Source organism: Ruditapes philippinarum, unplaced genomic scaffold (assembly GCF_026571515.1).
Source record: "Ruditapes philippinarum isolate M1 unplaced genomic scaffold, ASM2657151v2 ctg9955_1_1_1_1, whole genome shotgun sequence".
In the NCBI taxonomy this organism is placed as follows: domain Eukaryota; kingdom Metazoa; phylum Mollusca; class Bivalvia; order Venerida; family Veneridae; genus Ruditapes; species Ruditapes philippinarum.
In genome coordinates, this window is record NW_026853422.1 from 1567 (window position 1) to 14290 (window position 12724).

Below are 12724 nucleotides of genomic sequence, written 5' to 3' on the forward strand. Positions count from 1 at the left end.
TTATTTATTTTAATATAAGAACTGCTCTTTGGCGGAATCGCCTGTATTCTGCCCATTCGGACATTTTTGGAATAATACCGTACTAACATATAAAAGTCGGGGTTAAAATGTAAAATTTTTAACTATCTTACAGAAAAATTTTCTAATCATTCCCCCCAAAATGAATTAAAACGCCTGCGTAAAATTTATCTGGCGAAAATTGAAAACCCACCTCCTTCACAAGTACCTCATTTAACGAACCAACCATTGATATACACTGTCTTTGGATTAAACTGATGGATTTCTGGCCGGTATTGTTTTTTTTTGTTTTGTTTTTTTAGATAATTATTATTAACAGGCTTGAACTGATGCATATCCGTTTAAATAACTTGTATTTGTCAATTTGTATCTTGAAAGTCTTACGTGCTAAGTTGACCTAGATCTTTATCAAGAGCGATGAAAAAACAAAATCGCGTACCAGATAGATGCGTTTTCTGACTCGCAATAAAAAGAAAACATTGGTTAGGTTGACATGTGTCGCATAATGAATTGAAAAAACTTCTCAGAATGAAATGCACACACGAGCGTGTTCGAGCGTATTCGACGTAAATGCAGCAACGCCACTAAATACATGCCCACCGTTCACGTGGTTTCGTTTTGTAAAGAATCTTGGATCAATATATTTCTGCTACTTGTGATATTCCAGCTATGGATGTGTTTTTAATATAAAATATATTTATGAATTTATATAGCCTGTCAGGATATCATGCATCTGTTTTAATGAACAATGCATTAAACAATATATGCAATGTAAATCTATAAATAGTAACATTTCTATTTTGATTTTAGGATTAGAGAATTCTAGGGATATCAAATATGTAAAATATTTCTTGTTTATTAAAGGGACAAATACATCAAACTAATATATATTCATTAAGTTGGAATCTTATAAACTTATCACTTGTTTAGAAGTATCTTTATAGATCACAAACAAATAAATCCGCCAATTATTTACAGTCGTACCGACAGTCCTTAGGGGTACCGTTAAGGGAAACGAGTAAATTAGTATAATCAGAACAGCTGGTTGACGTTCAGCAACGGACAAAGTTCGTTCTAACAATCATAAATCACAGAAGGCTATGATATTTTGAGGAGAACAACTACTCAACAACTAAAGTTGCCTTGGTTGATATTTTTATTAAACTAAAAATGATTTTGGTATAAACTTTTCTTATCTAATATAACAATTCTTAATGGACAGCAAGTCATTAAGGAGGCCTACATGATTCATAAAATTAAATTTATGAATATGTAATTTTTTGTGATAAATTTGTCATAAAATTGCTGCACACAATCTTCATGGTCACAATGACCAAGTGACTAGTCATGACCAGTAGATAACCCTTATTGATTTTATTGGTCACTAGGGCAAAGGTCAGTTATAAAAAACTGGCCACTTAATTTATTTTCTGCATATAGAGGCATACATATTTTACAAACATATCTTGTTATTTCTGACACGTACTGTTTTACATTACAACAAAATTGTATAATTAATACGTGCACTTTTTGACTTTAGATAATAATAACCAGCCTGATAGGGATATTCGCTCTATTAAGGCTCTTTGTGGCAGCACGGCTTTTCTGGAATGGAGACAACCAAGAACGTATAAGACAAGAGACAGGCTATAATGGTAATATTGAACGAGACAGAAACCCATATGACCAGAACAACAGTGATGCAGAAGGACGAGTTGTTTCACTCAGGCGTGAAAATCACGCACGAGAACGAGTAGTTTCTCTTAGACATGAAAATCGCAATAGAAGAGTAAGACGAAATCGGCATTCTGCAGGTACTATTTTTGAAGACTAAGATTACAGCTGTTAAATATGCATGCCTTTAGATGGGCCAAAATAAAAATGTACTTAAACTTTTAAAAATTCACAGGAATCTTGAGGCATCTGCTTTAAATTGTTTTGAAACACAAATAGTTGATAATTCTACTGCCTGTTAATTTTTCCATCTAATTTTTATGAATTTGTGTATTCAAGTTCTGCTTGCATTTGTTTTTTGTTGAACATTTGAAAAAAAACAACATTTTTTTTCAGTTAGCTACTTGTGCGTCTTTTTGTATGAGAATTCACATTGATATGTTTTTGCATAACATACACTATAAATAATTCACATTGACACCAACTTGTTTAACAGTCTTATTGCAGAATCAAGTTACAGCTCTGCCACATGCATTGAGAGAGCAACTTCCAGATGAACTTATGTGTTCAGAGTGTACGACAAATATTCGCGATGCCGTTAACAGAGAATGTGGACACATCATAATCTGCCAACGTTGCCTTGTTCGATTCGCCCTTTGTCCTAGGTGTGGCAGAAGGATTCGAACATGGAGTGAGGTCTCTTGGTTTTAGTTTTCTTATCTACAAAGATCTTCAAATAAACACTATAACATTTGCTTCTAAAGTATGTATTTTTCAAAATAAGCTAGGTTTCCATACTTAAGATTATTGTTACATTTAAGCTTTTAATATTTAGTTATGTATATTTTTCTCTTCTTATTCGTATTTTGCAAGTTTCTAAATAATATTTTTTGTACTAATTTCATGCTTTATAAGATATCCATTTTATTTTATAAACACTTTATCGCCCAGTACTGTTTACTGATCAGTACTCCAGTGTAAATATTTTAGATCTCTGCATTTGTATTACTTGTTCTAAATAACAGTTTATAATTTGTATAAAAATAGAGAAAATTACTTTTATTTAAATTATGATTCTGTGAATCTATTAAGTTATTCATTAATTTATATATTAATTACAAATAATGCTGGGCTAGGACGATCATTTTGTCTGTGATAAATTATTTATAAATAACATATTAATTACAAATAATTATGGGGTAGGGTAATCATTTTATCTGTGATATATTATTAATAAATTATGTATAATTAACAAATGATTCTGGAGTAGGAGACTCATCATACTTGCACAAATGAATTCAGGTAGGAGTTTTATATAGTTTTGGGGGTTCAATTATTAAAAATGCTATATTCATTTTTGATGCCTGATACTTAACACGTACCATAATTGTTTGTGTTTAAGCTGTGACGTTTTTAAACATTTTTCCTACATAGTTACTTAATCATATTTTTGTATATGATTAATTATTTTATATTTGATAAAAGACCTACTCTTATTTCATAAACAGATTTTCGACTTTTATTGTTTTCCGAGCAATGCTCTAGCGCAAATATAAAGGTTCCTCGTTTGTGTTATTTCTTTTAAGAGTAGAGAAAATTACTTTTTTTCCAGTCATGAAAGTTTTTGCAATCTTTTTTTTTTTTTTTAAATGATATTCAAAATGCCTTCATGGCTTATTTTATTTTCTTATTTTAAGTTGTGCGCTCAAATTAACCATTTTTTCAAAAGAAATCAACTGATTTTCAATTTGTCATATTACTTCTGTAATGTATTTCTCTATGTCCGTTTTACATCTTCGATATTCTTTAGAAAGATTGCACGGATTTTCGTGCGGCTGATCCTGTAAATATTTAACACATTTGTATCTTGTTTTTCATTCGACAGACGTTACTGAAAGAGTAAATTATGTGTTAGTTCGCTTCATCGAACTTTTTTTTATTCAATTAGACTAGTCTTTAAACCTTATTCCTTACATACGAACATAATACAAATCTTAAACAATTGTGCCCGGATTGTGATATGCATACATATTAATGTTTCGTGTAAGTACATCACAGATGTAAATATCACACCATCCATATCTTCAGGTTTTAATCTGTTTCCTGTGCGGCTTTGGTGTTCTATGACTGATTACCCGGGTGCTTTAACATTATCATTTATAATCCTTTTTTTTGTGATAAAAAAATTCCAGGACATATAACAATGCAATCAGTGTTTTCATAATCTTGTTATTTTATCATAGATATATTTTTATATGTATATAATGTATATATTGTTGAGTTATATGTATATATAGTTGGGTTATGTGTATATATTGTTGAGTTATATGTATAAATTGTTGGGTTCACATGCTGAATGTTGTTGATTTATACCTATGCATATTGAATTTCAATAATCAGTAACGCATCGCATTCTGTAAACATCAAACGTCTTGTGTTATTCTTTCACCAACAACTTCATTAAAAAGTACTTTATTTTCTGGCGAGCGTAACCAGGGAGAAAATCAAAGAATGGACAAAAAGTAAGCAAAATTAAATTAAATTAGAACATATACGGAGTCACTGCAATGGCTTCTTACGTGAAAAAAAAGAAAAAGCATACTATTTGATCTGTAGGGAAAACAACATAATTGAAATATCAATTAACTAAAATGAAGAAAACACACTGCTTGGTAAAGTAAAAAAAATATTTAATCTTAATTTTTATCTACATAGATCTCATTATAATTCAAAATTGTAATATTAATTGTAATTTACAAATATAGGCTTTTAATTTGAAATCGGCGAATGCGATTCGGTTACTCCGGTTTTCCTTGTTGCTATTCAAATAACCAAACAATATAATCTTCATTAGCGAAAATTTCTATAAAACAATATTTTGTTGACCATAACGTAATGCGTTTTACGGGCAGGTTCCGCTTTAAATAACTAATTGGAGGCAGACATTAGGCAGACAAAAAGGTTCATTGATCAAATGGATTTTACGTAAGCAAATATAACAAATGAAACTAGGGTTATTTTTTTTTTGCTGAGCACAAAGGCAATACACTTTTCACTACATCTGGTGATTTTGTAAGGTCAATTAATTTTGAAACGGATGAGATGTTATTCTTTTTTAGTTTTTACATACATTTTCAAACACAGGAAAATTTTGTAACAATCTGAATTTCATTAAAATTTTTAGATATATTATTCAGGGTTAGATCTTATATTTTGATTAAAATATGCACTTTGTCAATATAAACACCCTGACATTGTCGTAACTATTGCAAATCAATATAGAGATGCTGCCATTTAAGTAAGTACGAATTAAAATCTAAACAGGGATATACAATACGAAAAACCAATCTTTTTTTTTTCGGTAACTTATATTACTCTTTGAATGAGAAATATTGAACTGGAATTCAAACAGCTTCCTTACCTATTCTGAAAAAAAATGAAATAAAAAATAACAGATGTTTTTGAATTGCTATATCAAATAGTACTTTGCAATCGGCTACTTATTAAGAAAAAAATCAACCTACGTCAAATTACCTGACCTGTGCTCTTGCCAGGCAAATTCGTATATAATAAAATTATAAACAATAAGCAAGCTAAATGCATAGGCGGAGCAACATACAACCGTATGCAAATCTGTTTGAGGAAGCAAAGCGAGCGTCACAATTGGGGACGATGCTCATTCCGAGACATGTTTTATCCATTATTCAAATATTTACTCACATATGATTACTATAATATAATGTTATATAATATAATGTTACAAATCAGATCCGCCCAAAACATGAAGAAATTAAAAAAACTGAATAATATAATGATAATTAGAAGAAAAATCAATAGATTCGACCTTTTACAATGCGAAGACTGGTGGTAAGTTCTTAGTTATAAATATAGATTTTGGGCTACTGTGTTATTTTATAATTCTTGTAAGCCATGGTTTTCTGTCGTTGAATTTATGCGGATGAGTTTATAAAATAACTATCGGTGTCTTCTCTAAAACTATATAAATGATAAAAAAAAGAAATATCTTTCTTGTAATTGCTTGTCCTGTTTTTATTTTTTATGGTCATTTCTTTTTTCAATTATTGTTTATATTTGTGATAAACAAATATTATTCATTGTTTTTATTTATTTGGTGGAGATCAATATGAAAAGAAATTATCCTGTGATTTAGTTTTCTTTTAAACTTTTGTATATGATTTATATGTTACCCTTTTAAGATGTTTTGCTAATACGAACGATCTCGAAAAGCAAAGACGACTGTCCTGCAATTATTTATCATGAGGGTTCAAAGATAATTGTTCAGCAGCATTATGTTGTCGGTCATTTCTTTAAGATTGATCTACTATAAAGTACGTTGGCTCTCTTACTAACCGGGTTGTTCTATTTCGCTAATTTTAAATTTCCATGATTAGGCCATACAATTTTCACTATCCCAGCGTAATATTTACATTTCAGCGTAACGTGATGATTTATGTCAAATAAATGTCTGTCAGCTATAATATAACAAATTGCCGCTTAAACTGGGACTGAAACTAAATGGATAGTAAAATATTAGCAGGCCACCATATAGAAAATTCATGTTTATCATATTATGTAATTAAAATGTAGCTAAAATAAATTGAAATTAAATTAATATTTACAAATGATGTTCTATGCTTGTTTTTAAATATGATAAACATAATATGTAATTAAAATGTAGCTAAAATGAATTGAAATTAAATTAAGATTTGTAAATGATTTTCGATGCTTGTTTTTCAATATGATGAACTTTATACTGTATGTAGTTAAAATGTAGCTAAAATAAATTGAAATTAAATTAAGATTTAGAAATGATATTCTATGCTTGTTCTTCAATATGATCAACATAATATGTAATTAAAATGTAGTTAAAATAAATTGAAACAAAATTAAGATTTATAAATCATTTTCATGCTTGTTTTTCAATATGATCAACATAATAAGAAATTAAAATGTAGGTAAAATAAATTGAAATTAAATAAAGATTTACAAATCGACAATTTGTTTCAGTTTCAGCTGAACCGACTTATATACAAAACATTGATAAAATTAATGAAGTTTTCACATGCTAATGTTAGTTAACTATTTCTACTCTGTGCTACGCCCCACCGTATAAAATATCAGCTCGAGTATTTAATCTTATTGGTTGTTATTGGTTGATATTGCATGATCACGTGGTCGGTCTGTTTACATTTATGAATGAAATAAATCAGGTCACATCGTGAGCGTTAAGAGCGGCATCACATAGTAAATGTTAGTGTTTATCAAGTGAAATTTCAACAATTAAAAACCCAAAAGAAAGTGACCGTGAGTGTTTAATAGTTTAAATGCTCACTTAATAAAAACTAACTTTCTTAGTTTTTAAGCTTGAAAGCCTCCAGCCTATAGAAAGTTGTTTACAATACCATGGGTGGAGTTGAGTTTCGGGAGCATATTTAATCATCAGGAGAGTGCACATTATTTACATCGTGTATCGCTGAATTTCTTTAATTATGCAACTTTTTGAAAAATATTGGAAGTGAATGATTTATGCGATAACAACCTCTGTATAATTTTGTCGCTAAAGGGGGTTAAGGACACTTCCATTTGACCTATACCGAAATAACCCCTAAAAATATATATAAAAAGAACCCTTCATGGGTGGCTACTACATTCAGTTTACACATGCGCACTTCGTTACAAACTCATAATGACTTAATAAATGACAAAATTTAATTAGAAAGGGCAGTTTTCTTTTGAAAATTGGAGCGATTACATTGGTCACCAAATGACGTTGAACACTGAATACTTGCCAGTTTATTGTAATCAGTCCCCATCCAATGACCTTTGATATTATCATCTTTGGCAAATAAGATTTAAAAAAAACAAAACTTCATAATAGCTAGTCTGCTATTAAGTCTGGGCCCTGGTAAACTGAATTTTAAAAAAGAATTTCTTAATTTAGTTCCGGAGTATAAACCTTACTCTTATATCACTATACATACTTATAGATGATCTTGCCATTAGAATGACGGTGTATATATATATATATACGAAAATTAAAAAAAAATGTATTTTAATTGTTTTTATTAGCATTTTTTGTCAATATTTATTCAACAAACTTTAATATGTAAATTATATATTTCCTGCAAGATTTATCAAAACAGAAAAAAAGAAAATAATTATGTCAAAATAAATCTGAATGTGGTTTAAAGTTCATTTAATATAAAATAGTTTGGTATAATCAGAACAGCTGCCTATATATAGAATACGTACCTAATGATAACAAACAGTCATAATGATTTATGATATTCAATAACAAATTATTACAATCTGACGTGACATTATATTAAAATATAATTTATCAAAATCATGAAAGACATAAACATGATATGATATTATATTATGATACATCCTTTTAAAATTTTGTGATACATTATATTAAAAAATTGAAATATAAAATGTAACAATGGTGTAAGACATTGACATGTTATTGTATAAACAAACGGGTCATGATGGCCCTGGATCGCTCACCTGAAATACATAGAAAATGTCACACATCTAATTTTTCAATGTTAAAGCCAGTAATGAGACTCCATTCGGTTTGCCGTTTATTTTTTACTTTAAAAGCTGCATAATTTTCAAAGTTTTTGTTACTGTCTGCTGCCAAATGTTTGATGACAAATATCTAAGCGTTTGACATTGTAGTTTCACAATAGATGTTTTTTTTTCTATATAAGTCTGTAAGTGTATAAATCAAGTGACCCCCAGGGCGTGTTCAATTTTGACCCAGTGCATGATTTATATAACTTTTCTAGAGGACCACAAGATGATACTTCATACCACTACATACCAAATTTCTTACCTCAGGGCATGGTAGTGTCTGAGAAAAAGATTGTTCTAAGAAATTCATGTTTAAAGATCCTGTATTTATTTTTTTTTTTATGCGTTTATTTAAGGTCGCCGCCGGAAAGCCCATATGGTGGACCGTACACTCAAGTCGGGTCATCTTAGAGCGTCCCGCCGAGATTTTTCGTCGATTTTATTCCAGCTTTATTGGTGGAGGAAGACCCCAGGTCCCCCTCCGGGCATTATTTCAGGCACGAGCGGGCACCTGGGTAGAACCACCGACCTTCCGTAAGCCAGCTGGATGGTTTCCTCACATGAAAGATTTCGACCCGAGTGAGGATCGAACCCACAGTGGTGATCATCATGTGATCCTGTATGTTTTGTGATTGATATTATTACTGTGTGTATACCACACTTGCAAACTATTATATATGTATATAATTATGCAAATAAAACAATTTTCAAACATCCAAGAATATGTAAAATGTGTACTGCAAATATTTGTGCACATTATAGTTAATCAATAAATTACATGCATTCATTTCTTATTGAAAAATTTGACTTAGAATTTATAGAAAATAAATTTCAATTTTCAAGTGATGGTCCTTGGATACAGTAAAAGGTCATTCGTTAAAAAAAACTTTAGGACAAAAGTCTATATATGATCATACATATAAAATTGTCAAAGCTAGAAACTGTCCTGTAAAAATCTACCAAATAATACATAAAATGTTACGCCAAGGAGATGACTTTCTTGATCTCAATGTGCATGTTTTAAATAAATGTTAGGGTAGCAAGATAATGTTATACCTCATCCCAAAATACCTCAATTCTATGTAATGTTTTTCCCTGTAAGAATAGTTATTTGTTACCATTTCATTTCCATGGCTTCTTTTAATACCTTTTATGTGAAATTTGTATTTAAGACTGAAAACAACTAAGAAGAATTGTAGAGGGTCACCAAATGATGATTCCCGAGAAGATGGCCGCATAAACACATACAAAATATAAAGAAGATATTAGAGAAAATGACAATAATTACAATCAAATTATATACTCATGTGTACAAACACATGTAAGTATCAGGCATTGCAAATCAATATAGGAATTCTATATGTTCGAAACCCTATCATACTCTCCTTACTAAATTCAATTTTGCAAGTTTGAGTATTTCTGCTCGGAAAACAATACTGTTGAAATAAGATTAGGTAACTTAAGTGTACTGGTCTGTATGATTTAGCATCTTGCAAAATACTAGAATGTAGAAAAATGTATACAAAACACCACGAAAAACATTAGGCACATGTAAGTACCAGGCTTTGAAAACTCATATAGCACTTGTTTATATGCTTGAGTCTCCAAAACTATATACAACTCTCCTAAATAAATTCATTTGTGAAAGAATGATGATTGTCCTAGCCCAGCATTATCTATAATTTATATATATAACTTATTAATAATCTATCACATTCAAAATGATTGTCCTTGCACAACATTATTCGTTTAAAGGTCCATATTATGGCCCAGAATGCTTTGATTTTTTTGTATTTTGTTAATTTTTGGTTTATGTTATAGTTGAAAAAAGAATACCCATTAACCATTTACATGAACTATATTTTTCTTCTATTTCTTTTTTGAAATTAGTGCAATTATTGTGATTGAATATTTTCCCAGAATTGTACTTTCTTTACATTTTGCCTCCTATATATAATTCACATTTAGCCTTTAAGTAATAAGCATCTGACATATTCTAAAACCATTGTATCAACTTTATCATACCCTTCTTAGTTCTTTCTAATGTAGGAAAAAAGTTTCCATTTCTTGGGCATAGTGCACATTTATTATCAAAATAGAGTAAAAAATATTTTTATCACTTGGGTAAAAAAGTAATTTTCTCTACTTTTATAAAAACAAATCTTTACTTTTATAACAACAAATTATAAAATTGTTATTCAAAAGAGGTAAAACAAATGCAGAGATCTGAAATATTTACAATAGAGAACTGCCCATAAAACAATACTGGACAATAATTTGTTTATAGAATAAAAGTAGGTATCATGACAAATAAAATGTTTTACAAATATATGATTAAAAAAAATTGCAAAATAAGAATATATGGAGAGAAATAAAGATCTTAAATGTACCAATAATCTTTTTCTGTGTGAAAATCAAACTGGTTTTAAAGAAATACATAATTATAGAACATCAAGTTTAAATTATAGTGTCAATTTTGTGACGTTTGTAAATAAAGCAGTTAAAACCATGAAACTACATTCCATGCCAGGATTCTTCTCCAGCACCTCGGACAGTGATCGAATCGAACAAGGCAATGTCGGCACATTATTAAGTGTCCACATTCTCTGATAACGGCATCGCGGATATTTATCGTACACCTCGTACACTTAAGTTCATCTGGAAGTTGCTGTCTTAATCTATATGGTGGAGCTGTTTCTTGATTCTGCAGCAATACTGTTAAACAAGTTGGTTTGAATTATTCATAGTGTATGTACTGCAGTAAATATAAATCTAAAATTCTCAAAACAAGTCGCTTAAGGTAGAACGCGACACTTTGCGAACTTTCGAGTAGCGTCTTGAAAATTTGCATGCAAAAAGTTGACCATATTTCTGATTACGTTCCGTTGATTTTATTTCAATAGTTTCAGCCAATTTTTGTACACACGGCGTCAAAGTTGACCATCAAAGCCCGTTTTTGAACATGACGTCGTTGCGTATCCTTGGAAACTGTTACGGGTATTTCAACGTCATTGGCGGATAAAATATCTTAAATTTTACAGCATTCGACGGAAATTATTTTTTCCTTTAAGCAGATATAAAATTTATTGTTTTACGCCGAAAATTGTCGCGTTCTACCTTAAGTATGCTAAAGTGTTGTTTTTTAAATATTCAGAAATAAATTACAAATGTAAGCAGTCTTGGATACGTAAATTCATGGGTAATTAATAGACCGTAGAATTATGAAGAATGTGTTTTTAAAATTCTTTTAATGCACATGCTCAAAAAATTAAGATTTTTTTTTTTTAATTTTCACGAAAATCTTAGAATTTATCTAAAGGTGAAATATATTGTAAAGTAACCAAAGAAAGTAGTTTACACATTGCAAACGCACATACAATCCAAGTTAATTGCCAAAGAGAGGTCAAAATGTGCAAACATAAAATTTGCTGCGTTATTCACGCAGGATAAATATGGTGATGAATTATACAAAGAAGTCATTAATCGCAGACAACAGAAAGGGTATTCCCGAATTTTAAAATTTTTTAAGATTTTTTAAAATATAAAATTTTTTTCTTTTGCTTTTCTTGAAATATTTTTTTCCTACTGGACTTAATTTGTGACCTAAGTGATAGTTAATACCTTCAGAATCCTTTTTGTCTTGGGAAATTGTAAGATTTTCATATGATTACTACCGCCAAAAAAGGGGTAAAATTTAAATTGCCCCTCTGCACCACGTTGTTCTCGACATTTGTACCTTTTCCCCCCAATATTCTAGGGTAACCTTTTCCCCCCTTGCTTATACGTGGGGAAAGAAAGGCGTCCGTCTTGTGTTTTTTAAACTTACCTATCACTGTGGTAAAAATCTAAATTTCCAAAAATTTGCATTAATTATATAATTTTGTTGTAATAATATATAAAAGTTTATGTGTCTGAAATTAAAATGTTATAAGGGTAATAATATAATCTTAGGAACGAACGACAACAATAATATTAACCGTGACTGGATCTAATATAAGATAAAGCAATGTAATTTTAAATAAATAATTATCAAGAAATGCAAAAGGAAGAATGTAGTTTGCCATTATTATTACTGTTGCACCGAAGAAAGCCCCCCACCCCCCCCCACATCGAAAACGAAAGCGAAAAGGTTAACGGAGAGTTCACCACAGGTAATGTTTCAACTTATTTCTCTATCATAACTTAATGGATTTTTTAGAACGGAACTATTTTGTGAATTAGAGCAGCATTTTTGTTAAATTGGCGATAAATTGTAGCGTATTTTGGACAAGACCTTCTAAAAGATTGAACTAACCTTGAATTTTGTTGTTTATGCATGGACCTGATTCATACATGGGCAAAACAACACTTGCGACCAAACGAACAAGTTGAATTATTTAGATATGACCTTGACCTTTAAATGACCTTATCAGAAAATGATTGAATTCTGCTT

At 30.1% G+C, this 12724-nt stretch overlaps 1 protein-coding gene across 1 annotated transcript; it reads left to right on the forward strand.

The window, feature by feature from the left end:
• Positions 1-1558: 1558 nt before the first annotated feature.
• LOC132736842 (E3 ubiquitin-protein ligase cblA-like) lies at positions 1559-2521 on the forward strand (the record flags this gene model as incomplete). Its single annotated transcript, XM_060724064.1, has 2 exons — positions 1559-1832; positions 2189-2521. Coding segments are annotated over 2 exons (489 nt in total), but the record flags the coding sequence as incomplete, so codon positions are not given.
• Between the last annotated feature and the right edge of the window lie 10203 nt (positions 2522-12724).